General features: G+C 42.6%; 1 protein-coding gene across 4 annotated transcripts in view; it reads right to left on the bottom strand.

The window, feature by feature from the left end:
* SMG6 (SMG6 nonsense mediated mRNA decay factor) overlaps positions 1-19876 on the bottom strand; it is a 235198-nt gene that overhangs the window by 181849 nt on the left and 33473 nt on the right. For all 4 annotated transcript variants that reach the window (XM_029211343.1, XM_029211341.1, XM_029211344.1 and 1 more), the window contains exon 9: positions 3416-3477. In XM_029211343.1, coding sequence (XP_029067176.1) covers positions 3416-3477 — 62 coding nt within the window. The remainder of the gene's footprint in view (positions 1-3415; positions 3478-19876) is intronic.

Here is a 19876-nt window from a genome sequence, read left to right as displayed (position 1 = left end):
AGCTGCTCCCCATTACAATCTCCTCACTCTTAATTCGTTTTCAACGCCTCCCACATTTCACATCTTCTCGGTAATTAGGCAGCAGTCCATGTTGTTGTGTGTGGCTCGGGCTCATTGCTTTTCTAGTCTTACAGACTTCTATACTTCTTTTTTTCCAATAGAAAAATTATTGCTGTTTCTGCCTTCCAGAATAAATATGGGGCTCAATTCTCTTTTTACCTCTAGGAGAGCACAAGAGGAGTACTCACCGAGGGGCTGGGGTGCCTAGAATTTACGTACATTTTCCTCATATGAACACTACGACGACTCACTGTTCATGAAGGTGCAACTAGACTGGCCTTATCTTTTTGCCAACAGAATATGTTATATGCAGGAATGGAAGAGATCTTGAAAAATAATCTGGACCACAGCAAACCACCTCTGACAAATGAGATAATCTATTCGCTCGCAAAGGCTTCCAGAGAAGAAAATTCCTGAACGTCTTTCCTCTGTGAAATCTTCTTACACCTAACCCAAACCTCTCCAGCTGCAACATAAGCCTATTGTATTTTTCTCTTGCTGTCATCCAAAAGAAGTCAAAACTATTTGGTTATGACCCTAATATTTAAACACAGTTAGGGTACCCCCAACAGCTGTCTCCAAATAAAACTTTTTTTACCTTATTTTTTATTTTTTGCAGTACGCGGGCCCCTCACTGCTGTGGCCCCTCCCGCTGCAGAGCACAGGCTCCGGACGCGCAGGCTCAGCGGCCATGGCTCAAGGGCCCAGCTGCTCGGCGGCATGTGGGATCTTCCCAGACTGGGGCACGAACCCGCGTCCCCTGCATCGGCAGGCGGACTCTCAACCACTGTGCCACCAGGGAAGCCTTACCTTATTTTTTTAAAGATTAATTTGTCCTCTCAGAAATCAATTTCTAGCTTTTTAATCATTATTGTGATCCTTTCTCAAACTTCCTTCAAAATATCTAAATATGAGAGTTTTAAAAAGGGGAAAAAATAAGGTTCTAACTAATGCTTAACCTGATTTAAAAAATATATATATATGTGTGTGTGTGTGTATATATATATATACATATATATATATACATATATATATATATATATATATATATATATATCCTAAACATTCGTATACTCTGGACCAAGATTTATAACTTTTTTAGTCCCAAGAGTCTCTAACAGAGCTAAGAAATACCTAGGGCAGTGGTTCTCAACCAGGAGCAATTTTGCACTGCGGGGAACATTTGGCAATGTCTAGAGACATTTTTAATTGTCATAACTGGGGGTGAAGAGAAGGAATGCTACTGGCATGTAGTGGGTAGAAGCCTGGGATGCTGTTAACCATCCTACACAGGACAGCCCCTACAACAAAGAATTATAAGGTTCAAAATATTAACAGTACAGAGGTTGAGAAATCCTGACTTAGAGCAAACATGGGGTACATAAAAAGTTAAAGAACAAACACAGGAAAAAGAAAAAAGGAGAAAATACTGACTAGAAAGGTCGTAAGGGGAAAAAAAGATTTTTTAAATGAGAATTTTAAAAGAAATAAAGAGATAAGGAACCATAGCACCTACTTTAAGTGCAGTACAGTGGTATTTCTGATATGATGTGCTATTTTATGAAATAATATCTTCTTATTATAAGATAATAATCCTGAAACTGCACCCACCCTGAAACTGCAACTTTACATTACTCACTACTGACTGGCCTACTACGACCCATAGAATACTAGATCCTTCTCTCCAGTCTTTCACAATCTACCCATTTCTTCTAATAATTCACTTATTCCTACAACAAATATTTACTGAGCACCTACTACATGCCAGGCACTCGGGATACAACAGTCTTAAGCAAAAACTCCTGCCAGAGTAGAGCTGACATGGGGGTGGGGTGAGGGGTTGTTACTGATGCACCTAGTTTACTTTGCTGAGTAAATCACGTCACACTTATTTCTGCTGGTAGAGATGCATCTATTGGCACTACTCCAAGTTTCCCAAGTCATTTCAAAATCAAGACTATAGCCATCCCTGTCACTCTTGCCCAGGCTGATGACAAATGAATATGTAAAAGGTACAAGTGTCTAGTTTACCATCCACAAACAGTGTTTCTTCAAGCAGGACAAAGCTTTTCAGCTTCTCCCACTAAGGAAACCTTCTAGAGCATTACAGATACACTTACAAGGTTATGACAGAAAGTGAAAGGGAGGGGCTTCCCTGGTGGCACAGTGGTTAAGAATCTGCCTGCCAATACAGGGTACATGGGTTCGAGCCCTGGTCCGGGAAGATCCCACATGCTGCGGAGCAACTAAGCCCATGCGCCACAACTACTGAGCCTGCACTCTAGAGCCTGCGAGCCATGACTACTGAGCCCACGCACCACAAGTACTGAAACCCACATGCCTAGAGCCCGTGCTCTGCAACAAGAGAAGCCACTGCAATGAGAAGCCCACACACCGCAACAAAGAATAGCTCCTGCTGACCACAACTAGAGAAAGCCCGCACGCAGCAACAAAGACCCAACACAGCCAAAAAAATAAATTAATTAAAATCTTAAAAAAAAGAAAGTGAAAGGCAAACACTGACAACAACTGGGGGAACTATAATCCAAAGCAAATCACCTCAAAGGGTAGTTCACAATAAAACCTCCAACTCAGAAAATATTAAAATGCAGAGACGACCTGAGGGCACTGCCACCCATTCCTCTCCTGGAATAACGAGGCACTCAGCACAGGGGCACCAGCTTTACACAGTGAGGAGAAACTCGGATCCACCAAAGGGATACTCAAAACCTGATCTCTTCCCAGAGACTTAATGGATTAAGTAACAGGGTCTCACCGAAACCACCTTCCCTGAGATTTATATGGAAATCCGTGGTGAATGGTGAAACCATAGAGAAGTCTTAGCATTTACTGAGGTCAGCAATATGGTGCAGGAAACTGAGCACAGGAGGAAGGGGTATGGTTCGAAGAAAGAGAAAATGTTGGAAGAAAGAAATTACTGTCCACTGATTTTCAAGGGAAAATTAGTGGATAGTATTTTCCCCCAAGGAGGACCCCTGGCAGCTGCACCCAGGGACTAAGCATGACTTCCTTGCGGAGCTCACTAGGGGCTGAGCCGGAAGGCAGAGGAAAGAGAAACCCAGAGGGATTAGGGGTGGGGGCTGGGAAAAGATTGTGGTTAAAAGGGGGCTTTAGTAAAGGTAGGGAAGGGGGAGCCAAAGGGATGGAGAGTAACATTTCCCAAACTTCATGAGCACGGTAGGAGAGTGAGCGAAGGGAAGAGGAGAGAAGGTGGAGGCCCCTAAGAATTCACACCCTGTGCCCTCAGTTACAAACACAGTCTAGTTGCTAACAATATTAAATTCCAAAATGACTTGTAATGTAGGAAAATAAAATAAACATCCTGCACACTTACCCAATCCGGGTAAACAGCTTCCCATGGGCATGGAGAAAACTGAGGATGAACCTTTTGTTCAGCTGCATGGGAAAAAAAGAGAGGAGAAAACAATTAAACTTTCCCCAGTTTCCTGTTACTGAACAGAGTCCCTAGTGACACAATAACCTGGCCAGGGTCTAAGGGGTGGGCACTAGGGATGGGAACCAAATGAACATGCCCAAAGTCTCACACAGACCCAGGGCCCATGCCCAACAGCTGCTGCTCAGCTGAGCCAAGATGACAGCAGGCTCGGTGAACGGACAGCACCCCCTGCTGGCAGTAGTGTCTGTGTGCAGGGAGCGAAGCACTGAATTCCAACTAAGCTGGGTAGATGGCTGTCACCCTCTGCCATCTAGAAGTCACTCTGTCCCCATAATGACGGAAATGAAACACTGACAAGTACAGGACAGGGATGATGATGATCTTGGATAAGTCCCTTCTCCTTCTTACGAGCTGTTTTTCTACCTACCCAAAAAACAACTCTTCTTTGGTAACCAAGGGTAAGGTAATCCCACCACTAACTAGCTTATCAAATTGTACTTCTCCAGCTTTGAAAATAAAAGTTCAAATCTTTCCTTTTTTTTTTTCTTTTCTTTTCTTTGAAAGAAAAACTGAAAGCTGGGGTTATGTGAAATCCTCTGGCTTTTAAATGTTGGCTACTAAAGAAAAAAAATTTAAACATTAGGCAAGCCAAAAGCACACGTTTGCCAGCCACATCTGGCTCACAGCCATGAGCTACCGAATTTTCAATCTCAGTTCAAGGTTCTAGAAAATCTACTTCTATCAAAATTTAGGGGATACATTCCTCTAAGCAAAACAAGGCAGGGGAAAAAAATTCAACTCCAAAGAAAGTGGAAATAATCTAAAGACCAAACCCTGTCATCTTCCCTGGTCTCCTGGAAGCAATATGCTCAGGGCCCTGTAGCCAGACAGGGAAGACAGATAAAGGATTTTGATCTCAAGGTGGTGGTTAGGGCAAGGAACAGTCCAGCACCCTGGATGCTCTGCCCAAGAGGAAAATACTCTTCTGGTTTATACCCCTGCAAAACAGAAAACCAGTCAAATTGTGGCAGTTCCACCAATTTCACAAGGAAGCTGGGTGTGAGGAAAGGAGGGCATTCTCACCTCCCCAATGACTTCAACCACAAACTGCAAACAATCTTCAGTCTTTATATTTGCTTAAACAAATTACACTTAATCAGCAATACCAGACAAAACTCTGATTTCTGTAGTTAAAAAGGATACTTCATGGAACGTAACCTGTCTCTATAGTGAGGTGAGTCAGGGCAGGGAACACTGGGTTCCATGAACAGAAGGGAAAGATGAGGACCTGCATCAAAATAAATGGCCGAGGGCTCCGCCACTGTTAGTGGCAAGGCCTGGGCTAGAATGCAAAGGAAGGTGGTGAAAAACTTACCCCTCAAACCTCTGCCACTTACCTGCTGTGGGGTCTCAGGCAACTGATCTAACCTCCCAAAGTTTTTCTTTCTACGCAGTGGAGATAACAGTACCTATACATTAAGGGACTGGTGCATGAGATAAGGCAACTAAAAGCACATGCTCGGCATCTGTAAACACTCAAGTGTCAGCTGAACATTCTCTCCCAATGAATGGTAGAGTGAGTGGTAAAATGTTAACAACTGGAGATTCCAGGTGAAGGATATACAGGAGTTCCCTGTATTATTCTTGCAACTTTTCTATGGGTATAAAATTATTTCAAAATAAAAAGGTAAAAATATATATTCTCTCTCTATTCTTGTTTTAACTCAACTGTCCCTTTTTCCAGCTGCCAATCATAAACTGGTTAACTCATCCATAACTAGTTATATTTATACATACAGGATACTTTGGTAGAAACAGAACGATATTAACCCATCTCGTTCAAGCCAATTACTATCCCCCAAGCCGCAAGATAGCTCAGAAATTCAAGCAACTTAAACCGGTGAATGACAGAACTTGAACCCAGGTCTTCCGATTCCAAAACAGTTCTCCTCCCCTTAAACTGCCATCTATCTCAGGAAGAGAACAGGTGAGCTTATTCATGAAGGGCCAATGAGGGGGGAAGAGCAACTAAAAAGAGCAGTTCAGTTTTACCTTTAAGTTTTCCTTACCCATTAGGTAGGAAACAGTGTGTAACTCACAATGCCTCCTGGAACAAAATGAGTGCACCATGAGGTTTTTTAATGCTGGAGTTCTAGCTATACCTCCCAAAGATCCTTCTCTTAGGGTAGTAGATGAAGACTACTTAATTACCTGACTTCACACCTGCCATTATCATATTTTAACTACATCTAGTAGAAAGATATAGTTATATATCTTTAGTTAAAGAAAGGATTAGTTAAAGAAAGGATTTCAATGCATTGTTTTTCAACTAGTGATAGTGAAGGGAATCTTAGCAAACTTTGTCAAACTATACACACATTCTCTCTGACCTTGGTTAATGAGAACCACTGCTTTATTTTTAGTCTGAAAGTACCTGTTACCCTAAATATAGTTTCTCTTTATCTGTCACCAACATTTTGAGTAGGAAAGGAGCTAAAATGTAGATACATTCTAGAGAGAGGTAAAGCATGTTATACTGAGGAAGTAGATTTGTTACACATTGATCAAAATGGGACTAAGCACTATCGTAAATTAATAACACGAAGTCAGCAAGTGTTGAGGCAGAGCTTTTGGAAAACCTAACTGATACCAAGTCCACAAAAGGAAGGTCTTAGTCTGAGCTTCCTCCCTCTCCAACACATCACCATGGATTGGCTTCATGTTTGGAGCTTTTTGATTCTTAACAATACACTCAGATGGTCTCACTCAGGTAGAGAAAGACCTGTTTTTCCGCATATGGTGAGATTATCTGTCTCCAGATCTTCCTCGTGCGATTACATACTGTTCACCAGAAACTAAAAATGCTTCTTGGGTGTAGCCCTAAGAGACAGTGTTAGAATTATTAAAGGGCTCCTGGCTCTCTGGTTTAAGTCCATAGCCGACTCACAAGGGACTCTTGGGCCTTTTGTACCATCTAAAAGCAAGGACCCAAAGAGACACTAATGGCAATAGTTGGATGGGTAGGTCTCTGGGCACTCACAACAAAGTCTGTCCTTCCATTAACTATGGGGTTATGAGTAAAACGGTTTGGGTTGTTCCTCAACTGTAAAATGGAATTTCTACCACTGACGGTACCTAACTCAGAGCTGAAAGGATAAAACGAAGTAATACAAATTAAAGCATTTTGAGGAATAAATGTCTTATGCAAGCCCCGGTTATTACTACTCAGAACTGCCTAAGTGCTTTATGAATTGTGTAGCAAGGAAAGAGAAAGAAGCTCCTCAGAGGCAGCAAGACATCACCAGAGGAGAGGATTCTGAAATATGCCCAATTTTAATTCTTAATAGTTGTTCCTGCTTCTAAAAAGTTGTGTGGAAAACTGAATTTCTGAAAAGTGAATCATTTTAAGGACAGTAGGAGGAATTAAGAGGAATTCCTCAGTATTAAGAGGAATTCCGGCATGCGTCTTTAAAGTGTTTTGGGGAACATAAACTATCATTCTCTAATTTATTCATCTGGGATGTCTCTACTTTTATATACCAAGCACTAAAAAAAAAAAAAAAACTTTGTTGTGTTTTAAAAGGGGGGCTCTATCCCCTTAGATATGAGACAACATAGGTGAAGACCAAATTTCAACGGTACCTGTTAGAAAATATCCAGGACTTTCAGAGCCTGCCATCAAAGCCCAGTTATCTCCCTAAAGCACTGAGATCACAGGTGGAAAAGAATGTGAGCACAGAGGTGAAGCTGCCCACCTTCATCCCTGTGCTCCCCTGACAGGCACAATCAAGAGCAGACCAACTAGACAGGGTCCCCAAAGCCAAAGAACTTGTAGCCCAAGAATAAAAGATAAATAACAAACCAACTTGCCAACTCCCCATTTATGTTCCAAAACCTAAGACAAGGCCTTCTGACTATGAAGGTGCCAGGAGGGACTGTGCTTCCCTTACTGTCACTATCCCTCAGCCAGGAAAAGTGTGTGGCAGGGAGATCTAAGGAGATGATAGAGAAAGTGAGGAAGGAGGGCACGGCACACAAAACATGGAAGCCTACCGGTAAGTCAGCAGTATAATACTCATATAGTAGGAATAAAAACTGCTCATTAGAACTTTCAGTATTCCTCTTTCCAGGATATAGATAAATAAAAATGCATAGGTAAGTCAAGAAGCAAGACTCAAATGCCTTGTAGGGAGACAAAGCAAATCACAAAAATCCATCTTCGAATCCCAAAGAGCCACACTGAGGCTGAGGTAGAGCAGGTATGGTGATTACTCTTCACCTTCAGTTTCTTCACCCCTGAACTGTTCTGGGCAGGATGACAGCTCAATTAGCTCTAATTAAGCCCAAGTTCCATGTAGAGCTGTCCTACTTAGATGGCTGGATCTGAGCCATGTGAATTCAAGTGTAAAACGTGCCTCTTAAAACCAATGCGCCCCTTGAAACAACAGCTCTCACTCTCACACTGCAGCTTAGTGCTGCCTCAACAAAGTCTTACATTAAAGCAATTTACTTGCTATTACTTCATTATCTCTCCTACTTAAAGCCAGCAAACTGGAGGGAAATTGGGCTAAATGTCAAATCAGCAGTCAGCTCCGGAAAACCGCCAGCAAGCAGAGGGACAGCTGAGCTTAGATTACCGGGCTGGCTCTCAGGAGGAAAACTGGCACTAGGTCTAAAGAAAAGAAAGAACCACGAATTTGTGACTATTCTGTATTTATCGCTCCTTTGTTTACTGTGGGGGAGGGAGCAGCACGGAATAATATGAACAAAGACCACTGATCTGGGTTCAAGACCTGGGTTCAAATTTGGGTTATGCCATTTATTTTCTATATAACTATCGACAAATCACGTCAACTTTCTAAGGCTGTTTCTTCAGCTATAAAACAGGAAGGCAGGGTGAGATCAATATCGGTGCTTCTATAACCCTGAGTGTGTATGCATCACAAGAAGAGCGTCTGTAAAAAATACAGATGCCCCAGTCCTTCAGAATCAGAATCCTCAGGGAGGGGAGAAGGGGACTGCGAATCAGCATCTTTAAAAGGTCTCCAGGTAATTCTGAAAGACAGCTAGATCTGGGAATCCCTGGGCTAGATCACGCGTCAGCGAATTATGGCCGAAGCGTTTTTTAGTGTGGCCCATGAGCTAAGAATGGCTCTTATATTTTTTAACAGTTGAAAAAAATCGAAAGAATTTTTCATGACGCATGAAAACTATATGAAATTTAAATGTCAGGGTCCACAAATAGAGTTCTATTGAAACACAGCCACACTTGTTTGTTTCATATTGTCTGTGGCTGCTTTCCCCCTACAAAGGCAGAGCTGAGCAGCTGTAGCTGAGAGTGTGCCCAAAAGCCTAAAATACTATCTGGTCCTTTACAGAAAAAGTATGCTGACCCTTAATCTCATCTATAACACTGGGGTCTCAAAAAAATGTTTGTACCTGCACAACACTTCAGGGCTACCACACACATACTGGAAACAGCAATGAACCTCACAGGCTGTTTAATAGCAAGCCCCACCTCTCTGGATGTTCTGACACCTACCCTCCCACCTATCACCTCAGGGGAATCACCAAACCACAGTGTTCCTTCCAATTCTAAAAGCCCACAAATGAACAGTTCTAACTAAATCTAATCTTTCTTACCAGCTTCTGGGCAAACACCATCCTATTCTATGTTATCACAAAATACACCAAATGCCAAAAGACTGCTGAACTCAAACACCCCAAAGGCTACAGAGAAATATAAAAGGGGCTCTCAAGGTTTCCACCTTGGAAGCCACTATGGGGTGGAAACACAACACACCCAAGCCCAATCAATATTTCACTTAGATCAGAGGGACTTTTCAAGGGAAAGTGACAGACTAAGGCTTATGAATCCCTGTGCTGTGTGGTCTGACAATCTACAGCTCAGAAGTGCCACCAGCTTAGCATCCCAAGGTATACAGGGAAAGAGAGAAAGTTCAGCCAAAGGGCGACACTGTTGCTCTGACTGAGTTACTTTCTGAATGACTCTTCTTTCTGACTCATCTCTCTCAGAGCCTGGGAACTCTCATGCCCATCCACCCAAAAAAATGGGGGAGATGGGACACCTTTGCAACTGCACAAAGTGGGAGAGAAGAGGACAGGGCTGAAGCTCCCACTTGGTGAAGAGTTGGGCACTAGAAAATAGTTTTCCAAAGGCACATACACAAGCTCAAACCCTCTTTTAAATGAATGGATCAACAGAGCGCTGATGATGGTGAGGTCCTTTTCACACTGTGTCCACCCATTCATGTATTCATTCAACAAAAACTTACTTGCCATCTTCTAGGGACATGACACTGTGCATGAACTATGAACAAGGCAGAGATAATGCCTCCTCTGTGGTTGACACAATTATAAAGTACCATGATTGGCGAAGGATGGGATGCTGTGTATTTCCACAGCAGAAGCATCAGAGATCTCAGAGGAAAAGAGGTAAAGAGTCATGCCTATGTTTCATAAGCATAGGGGACAGCATGTGTGATGGTCCCAAGAGTAGAACGTTGTAGACTGGCATGGCCAGTTGAGTGATTCTGCAAGAGGGAGTCTAAAGAAATAGGCTGGGCCAAGTTGTAGATGTCCTTGTTAAAGAGTCTGATCTTAATCAAAGCCACTGAAGGGTTTTGAGCAGGGAAGTGACATGAGCAAACCTCCATTTTTAAAAGGACATTCTGACAACGGTTTAGAAATTTTAGTTTTGTTTTTTTTTTTGGTTGGGTGGAGGGAGTGCAGAGTAAAATGTTTACAGGCCAGGAGACCAGTTAAGAAGCTGCTGCAATCATCCATTGGCAATAGAGACAGAGAAAAGAGGGAAGACAAAGAAAACCATCATTCCATGCTCAATCAATCATGATCCCTTGTCCCTAACTCCCAATAGTTCTAGTTCTAAGTAACTCAATTTACAGAGACCAGCAGTGGCCCAGAACCAAGCAGAAGTCTTTAGAATCACACAGAAGTCTTACGCAAACTAAGTGAAACACTGATTTCATTTTTAGAAATAATTTGGATATTCTTACCTTATTTCCTTTCAATAATATTTTTAAACAGCCTAGCATAGTGTCTGGTACTTAATACATATTCAGTAAGTGACTGTTGAAGAATCTATTAAAATATATAGATTTGAGGGGCTTCCCTGGTGGCACAGTGGTTAAGAATCCGCCTGCCAATGCAGGAGACACAGGTTTGAGCCCTGGTCCGGGAAGATCCCACATGCCGCGGAGCAACTAAGCCCGTGCGCCACTCTAGAGCCCACGAGCCACAACTACTGAAGCCCTGCACTCTAGAGCCCACGAGTCTGCACTCTAGAGCCTGCACTCTAGAGCCTGCACTCTAGAGCCCACGAGCCACAACTACTGAAGCCCGCGCGCCTAGAGCCTGTGCTCCGCAACAAGAGAAGCCACTGCAATGAGAAGCCCATGCACTGCAACAAAGAGTAGCCCCCACTCGCTCCAACTAGAGAAAGCCCGTGTGTAGCAACAAAGACCCAATGCAGCCAAAAATACATTTAAAAAAATAAATAAATAAAATATATAGATTAGATAGTAGTAAGATAGATTATCCAGGTAATACACAGAAAAAACTCACAAGAAAAACAGTACAGTACTAATACTAATGCTGAAGGGAAATAGCACACTCACCACTATTTATGAGAATTTAAATATTTCTCTTTCTGGAGGATAATTTGGCAAAACCCAAAAGTACTCAAAGGAAAAGAGAGTACTGGGCTTCCCTGGTGGCGCAGTGGTTAAGAATCTGCCTGTCAATGCAGGGGACACAGGTTCAAGCCCTGGTCCGGGAAGATCCCACATGCCCGTGCACCACAACTACTGAGCCTGTGCTCCATGAGCCACAACTACTGAGCCCTCCCACGTGCTGCAACTACTGAAGCCCGTGTGCTTACAGCCTGTGCTCTGCAACAAGAGAAGCCACTGCAATATGAGAAGCCTGCGCACCGCAACGAAGAGTAGCCCCCGCTCGCCACAACTAGAGAAAGCCCACGCGCAGCAATGAAGACCCAACGCAGACAAAAATAAGTAAATAACATTTTAAAAAAAGAAAAGAAGAGAAAACAGAGTACTATCGAGATTTAAGGATTTTGATCCTGAGTAACAGCAGCTCCATCTGCTACATTCCAGCTCAAGAGACTGGACAAGAAGAGACCACAGCTAACATCAGAATACAAGACAAAGTCCTTACAATGGCCTACAAGAGTCCTGTGTAATAATCATTCTCCACTCCTGCGGCTTCCTGATACCTGAATATGCTAAGCACATTCCCACTCAGGGGGCGTGGGGCAGGGGGCGTGGGGCAGGGGGCGTGGGGGGGCGATATTTTCTCTCTAGCCCAGTGGTTCCCAACCTTTACGATTCGTGGGAATTACCTCTGAATCTTTAAAAAATACGGACGCCTGACTTCTATCTCCAGATATTCTGATTTAATTGGCGTGGAGGTGAAACCTTGGCATCGTGATTTTTAAAAGCTTCCCAGATGATAGTACTGTACCAAAGTTTGAGAACGACTGCTCTAATTTACACTGTTTTTATAGCACTTATCACCAATTTTTACACACACACCATGACAGCAAGGACCTTGTGGATTTCATTCACCACAGCCAGAGACTCCTAGAGGGTAACTGATAAATACTTGAACAAACAGCCTTTCTAGCCTGGTCTCTGGCTGCTCCTCCTGCCTCCACTCTTGCTGATACAGCCCACCCTTCAGCAACAAACAATTATTTGTGATGCCCTAAATTCACCATGTTCTTCCTGCTGCTATGGCCAATCTCCGTCTAATGCCTTCTCACGCACTCCTTTTTATATCTAATAAAGCCCTTCTTTTCCTTGCTTAAGACCCTCTTCCCAACCCTCTTACCTCCAGGCTGAGCTTGACACCTTATCCTCCAGACTCAGAGACTATTTCACATGCCTCTGTGATACTGGGTATCATGGTACATCTTTATTATATACACACGTCTGTCTTTATATGAGCTCTGTCCATAAAATTTTTCCATGATGATGGAAATGTTCCTTATCTTCACTGACCAATACAGTAGCCATCAGCCACAGGTGAGTAATGAGTGTCTGAAAGGTGGCTACGGTGACTGAGGAACTGAACTTTTAATTTTATTTCATTTTAATTAAATAGCCCCATATAGCTAGTGGCTACCACACCGGTCAGCACAGCTCTAGGCTGATGTCCTTTAGTGAATGATTCATTTCTATATACCAGGACACAGGAATTATCAATAGTGAGGGACAGCTGATTGAAGAGATGGATGGATATGAGTTTGGTCCAAAGATTATGATACCCATACTTTTATAATTTCTGGCTTTGCCATATGATCGGAGCAAAAGACACATCCTGAACCACAAATAAGGCTCAGCCAATGGGAGCAAAGGATTGGAAGAACCTATTCTACTCTTCTGCCCAGATATATAATCCACATAGTGTGGAAGTGTGGCCTCACACCTGATTTTAACTATTGGACTGCACCTTTCAGAAGCTTGGGGGCAGCTCCCGACTAAGGACAGGTTGAATTTACAGAGCTGGCTCTGTGCTTTAGGAGTTAAAAGTACCCCAACCTACAAAGACACAACTCAGACACCGAGAGCCCAAGGTTTCCCAGCTGAGCAAAACAAGTGTGTCATACTCAACCACCTTAGTAACAGTCAAAACTTCTCCAGCACCTTCTGTGCGTAAGGCACATTTGTAAGCACTTTATGACTATTAGCCCAGTTAACCTCACAACAATCCTGTGAGGTAAGCACTACTATTACTTCCATGTTACGGATGAGAAAACTGAGCACAGAGAGGTTAAGTGACCAGCCCAAGTCTGGTTCCAGAGTCTGAGCTCTTAATCGTCCACCTTTAAAAGGGGCAACTTTTTTGGCAGAACCAAGAATCACACTGAGGATGTTTATAAAGGCCAAAAGCTAAAGCAACCCCAAGCAAAAACCTACCAATGGCTCCAGCTATCATTCACTGAAAGACCGCTAGGCCAAACCAACCGAGAACTCTTGCAGATTAAGGTAGACACTTCCAGTCCAGATCATACCATGAAAGTCGGTGGAAGCACTTAACAACTGCACTCTAGGATAATGCCAGCCAGAAGAGAGAAAAAGGAAAAGTGGGAAAAGTGAATAAAAGCTTGTTCTCCATAGCAGTAAAATACCAGTAATAAAACTAGTAAAATAAAAACCCTAATATTTTTCTAGATAAATCCACAACCTGCCTGTTTAATAAGGAAGGAGTTCTTCAAGAATCAAAGAATGTATGTGCATTTACACACTATCATCAAGGGACTGTGCATGGTCCAGAAAAAATATCAGAAAACATACCCTCCTGCCTACCCACCTACCACAATACAGGAACACCCCTGAATATCTCAGGAAAGGGAGGAGTAAGAACTAATCTAAGAACCCAGAGAAGAACGAAGCTTCAGTTTAAGAAAGATGTGGTCACAAAGGTTTCACAAACCACTCTACTGTGGGCACCAAAAAGCAAATAACCAGCATTACAGGGCGCTCTGACAACCTCATGTGAGCTTCAGATTTAAGCAAGGCACCAAATAAGGGAAGGATTCTGGAGCATCAACTCCTAGGAAAAGTGATTCAAGTTAAAAATGGTTATTCAGGTTTGGATGTGAACTTCTGTATCTGTTCTTTATCAACAGAGGCGCCTCTACCTCACTGGCAGCTAGCAGTAGAAAGGGAAGAAAATGGTTGGAATAAAAATGGGTTACACATAGATGACAAAATGAGCTGACGCAGCCTGGCATTTACCTGGACACCAAAAACAAGGCTATAAACATGCAACACAGAACTTGCAGGATCCCACATCCCAGCTGGACCCAAGCATCGCCAAGGAGCAGGCTGGCCATGATGTCACTTTTCCCCCAACAGCCAGAGTTCAACATTAAGGCCAAAAACCACAGCACTTTTGGTGAGAGACTCAGTTTCACTGTGACTGGAGGAAGGCCCGCTTCCATCTAGTTTTCTGTCAGTCATATCCTTTTTGTGCTGGTTCCCAGACTCAAAATATCTAGTTCAAAAGGCACGGCAAACACCTTCAAATTCCTTGTATTTGATCCAATTCTCCTCTTCACTTTCCTTATCTTCTCTCAACAATGAAAATCAATCTTAGGCACACCAGAAAGCAGGTAAATCATGAACATTAACTTCTTCCTGACTTATTTACAGTGCTTTATCCCTTTCACTGTTACTATGAAATGTATAGGGAAAATGTGAGTTTAGAGTTGAAAGAGAAGCACGAAAATGACGAGTCAAACACCAATTACGCCGGGACTTCCCTGGTGGTGCAGTGGTTAAGAATCCACCTGCCAATGCAGGGGACACGGGTTTGATCCCTGGTCCGGGAAGATCCCATACGCCACGGAGCAACTAATCCCGTGCGCCACAACTACTGAGCCTGTGCTCTAGAGCCCCCGAGCCGCAACTACTGAAGCCCGCGCACCTTGAGCACGTGCTCCGCAGCCAGAGAAGCCACTGCGATGAGAAGTCCGCGCACTGCAACGAAGCGTAGCCCCCGCTCGCCGCAACTAGAGAAAGCCCACGTGCAGCAATGAAGACCCAACACAGCCAAAAACAAACAAACAAGCAAACAAACAAATAAATAAAAACCAATTACACTGGGTTACACAGTTTGCTTAGTTTGTGACAACTGATCAACCTGTATGGCTTTGACACATGCACTTTCCTGTATGTATATTATACTGTAATAAAGTTTTCTTCAAATTACCACAACCTTTGCTGCTGTTCCACAAAAAGCCTTTATTTCATGCCAGTATCCTTTGTCCTATATGTCCTAACCCCCATCAAGATTCTAACTCTGAGGTGGTAAAAAATGAAGGTGACTGTGCTAAAAGGCTGTGGCTCCATCTAGGTGCAGAAAGCTATGCTGGTGTTAAATACCAGATCTATTGATGGTGTAAATTAGATCCCATTTTACAGATGTAGAAACAAGGAAAGAGACTGAGAAATGTGTTGGCAGAAATAAAAAGAAATTTAGGAATATGACCCAGAAGATCTGACTCCAAGTCTGCATCAGCCACAAGGGACAGCTTCTCAGGGGGGCACCAAGGGCATCTACTAGTGTCTTATCCAACCTTTTGATATGTATCACTTCAAAGTATTTTAAAAGCCATACTGTTTTACAGATCTGTCCGGAAGTCTAAAAGAAAATATGCCAAAGAAATTCCTCAAAGAGAATGTCAACTGACTTACAAATAGTTTGCTTTACAAATTAGGGGCTAGCATCTCAGAGATTTGTGGCACAAGTCAGCTCAAAATCTCATTAGATATAATAAGACTTTTGTATGTTTACCAAGAAACACCCCAGAAAAATGCAAATCCACAGAGGTATTATTCCAACTCCTCTTTTCCATATGCTTCAGTAGTTGCAGTCCTACTGTGCGTGTGAAGAGCAAGAACAGGACTTATTGCCAACAGTTACAACACAGTGCATAATTTATTCCCAAGCCAAGCTAGGCTTGGCTCAGAAAGCTTCCCAGAATGATGGAAGGCATGACTGTAGGATGACTCAACCTTTGCTAATGCATAAAATAAAGCAAAGAAGAACTATTTGAAGGATTCACTTCTAAGCTTGGGCCAAATCAAAAGCCCAGAAGTATCCACTTTGTGATGAATCTTCAGTTCCAGCTGACTGATTAGACAGCACTGGTGTGGACATCTGTACCGTGGCCTAAGATGTTCTAATGACAGACTCCTGGCTAGGAATCTCAGAAGCAACCACTCAGTTTCTAACCACACCACGTTTTTAATCCATGCTATTCCTTCTGCCAGAAAAGTCTGCTACCCACATCTCCCTAAAGAACTTCCTTCATCTTTCAAAATTAAGGACAGATCACCTTTCTAGGTAGCTTTCCCTGTTTATCATGAGTTAATTTCTTTCTACTCTGTATTACCCCTATACAGTATACATATTTCTATTATAACATGTAACATTTCATTACAAGTATTTACTTACGTATCCATTTTTCTTACTACACTGTATCTTTGAAGGAAGGACCAATATCATTTACCTTTCTAGGTGCAGTGCCTAGAATAATGACCAGCATACAAAGCTATTCACTAAATATTTATGGAAATGACCTGAATGGGGACAGGAAAAACCCTGATCCCCTCAGAGATGACTAGCTGACCTGAGAAAGAGGTTTCACAACTGGATAAGTAAGAGAAAAGAGAAAAATGTCCATATAAAACTGTGAAGCCAATTATTTAAGTCCACATATAAAGGTATATACCGTACTGCAAGACGGAATACAAAAAAGAAAGAGGAGCCAACAAGAAAACGATTAGAGGTCAGGAGCAGTAAGGACACGACACAAAATGCATGCCAGAAATCCCTGACACTTATTAAAGCCAGTTACGAGTTCAGCTCTAACCTCTGGAACAATTAAAATAGAGAATTATTCTGAATAACAAACTCGTAAATGTGCATGAGGTTAAAAAAAACCTCACACAGTACAACTATCTCTGATACTAAAAGCAAAAATTTCTCCCGTGGGTTTCCACAAAGAAGATACCAAGTAATGCAAATAGCAGTGATTCCCTAGGCCTCTTTTATTATTTGTCTTAATAAAGGCTGATGACCTTACACCAAAGTACAATTCAGTCAAAGCAATACTACCACGGACCAACATGTCACCTAGGTACATGTTCTAGGAATGAATGACATGGAAAGAGCAAAAGGAGGAGAGATGCCTAGTGATTCCCAGAGCAGACACTCAATAAGTTTTGAATCGGTAGACAGAAGATAGACAACTGGAAAAATTACTGAAGCTCTTAATAATAAAAATGTGTGATAAATACATTTTACAGGGAACTGAGCATCAGAAAGCATCTCGATAGCATTTTAAGTTCCTTCTGGTCTAGGGAGTCTATATACTAATACTCAGAAAATAAAACTGAGCAGTAACTTCAATATTAAATATTCATGAGCAAAGTGAAAGGCTTCCAGGAGGAAGCCTGAGTTTTAACCTGAGTTAACCTGAGTTTCCCCCTGGAGCCAAACAAAGGGTCTACCGACTGGGGTAAGATCACAAGCCAAGAAGACAACTATTTCATATTCTCTACCTTAGCCCAAACATCACACCCAAGACAGTGAAAACAGAGTAGACAGATGAAATCCCGGGACCCTAAAGAGTAGACAGGGATTGCAAATAACAGAACTACAGATACGTCTCCCCACGAGTATGGTCAGAAACTTAAAAAAACATAGGAAATTGGTGAGAAAGGTAACATGGGGAAAACAAAAAGGTCAGTGCAGTCTCTTAGCCCACACAACAGACAATATGTTCTATATAAAGTGGGCTGCTCCCACTCACTACTAGTAACATCGCCTCACTAGTCTGTCCCCTCTTATAGCAGCTGCAGACTGAACATGGATCCCGTGTAAGGGTCTCATTCTTATGTGGAAGGCTCTTCACAGACTAGGAGCTGGACCCTAAGGGACGATTTATAGTACACCCGCACATACATCCAGTTGGCTGGAACTCAGCAACTGATTGCTCCCTTGTCTAACTTGGTAAGGAGCCAAAGGAGGACTTTTCTCAGTTGACTCTCGCAGGCTGGAAAATTCTCTAACCCCAGAGTTCTGGCTTAAGTCTGGATATCAGGTTATTCAGGAGATGCCAAGACTACGTCTTTACATTGGCTTTGAACAAGTCTCTCAAGTACACCATACGGATTCCCACAGATCTCAAAATCATCTGGACATTTAAGGCCAAAGATGGCCACTCTTCTTCCCACATAGAGAGGAACATGCTTTCCAAAGCATGGCCAACATCAAAACAAACCTTTCATAAATCATACATCAACCTGAACAAGTCTTGAAGGGTGAGCAACCAACAGACACACTCATTAAATGGCCTCCTTACAACCTTTTTATTCTACACTGAAAATTCTCCCTATTCCCCCAGTGACTGGAATTCTCTCTCACTGTGGTTGATCCTTATGCCACAAAGGGCCAAATTCTAGGTCTGTTTCTCTGACTGAGAGGAAATGAAGGAAGAAACCTTAACAAGGTGTTTTTTTAATCTCAGTAGGTTCTCAACCAAAACAGTTCCACCCCTCCCAGGGAGTCCTTGGAAAATCATGGGGGCCAACTACTGGCATCTAGTGGATGGGGCCAGGAATGCTAAACATCCTATGGTGACAGGCCAGAAAAATGAACTGTGCCCCCAAAAGGCAATAACACCCTCATTAACAATCAAGGTCCTAAAGGACCTCTGGGTTAACTGCCTTCACCCGCCCAGCTTCTGGAGCAGTGGTGGGCCAACTTTTTCTGTAAAGGGTCCAGCAGTAAATAGTTTAGGCCTTACAGGCCACATATGTCTCTCTGTCACATGTTCTTCTTCTTTTTAAACAACTCCTCACATAGGAAGGTAATAAACGCTTCTTAGCTTGCAGGCCACTGGCAGTCTTGTATCTACCCCTGTTCAGAGCACTCACTACCTGACTCATTAAAGTCCACTTATATTGAGAGATGCTGACTAAAATAAAATTCGATGCCGTGTGTTATAAACAACTCCAATAATGAACACCACAATTTTAAAGAATGCAACAAGAGCTTCAGAATTTAGTCTTAAAACCTAAGAACTGAGGCATGTATTTGACTTCTAATCGATTAAACAGCTCTCTCCTCTCCTCCCCTGTGCATTTCAGTAGCAAGTTTTCTTGTGAATGTTCGATTTCAAACATGTTACTGAAAAGAGCACAGAGGCAGCCTTTCCCCCTCCCTTGAGGGTATATAACTTCCTATTCACTATGCGTGCCACTCAAAAAGTCTCTTTAGAATTACTACTCTTAACATTTTCTAAAATGTCTAAACCAAACCAAAGCCTGGAAAATCTGACTGGTATCTGGGTCCTGACTTTCCGGATGGTAACTAAAGGTCACGTGGGGTGGAAAGTGGCCTGTGGGTAACACAGAATACACACATGCACGCGAACAGGATATGTTGGTAATCCGGTTTCCTGAGACCTGGTGAGTTGTGAGAGTTCTCATCAACACTCTTGCGGAAGATGAAAAACCTTAAGCTGGGAAATACTGGATTTTAAGAAAGTATTCATTCTTAGAATTAGATTTCTGGCTGAAGCAGAATGGGAAGGTACACCTCCTCTTCCTCCACATTTTAGTTGTCTAAAAACATAAATAAAACAAACACAAAAAATAAATGAAGCGAGTATCTGACGAGGTTTCTTCATTGTGTGGAAGCTGGTGTTTGCAGCATGGCTTATATCACGTCTCAAGCCCAGAAAGACGAAGAGTGTGGTTTTGGTGTCTAACCAGCCTCAACTGCACCCTGGCACTCTGTTTCTTCCCCCCAGAGAACTCT

The sequence above is a fragment of the Monodon monoceros genome, unplaced genomic scaffold (assembly GCF_005190385.1).
Source record: "Monodon monoceros isolate NGI ecotype Baffin Bay Population unplaced genomic scaffold, NGI_Narwhal_1 Super_Scaffold_9, whole genome shotgun sequence".
In the NCBI taxonomy this organism is placed as follows: Eukaryota; Metazoa; Chordata; class Mammalia; order Artiodactyla; family Monodontidae; genus Monodon; species Monodon monoceros.
The sequence above is the reverse complement of the archived record's forward strand: the minus strand, read 5'-3'. Positions and strand labels throughout refer to the sequence as shown.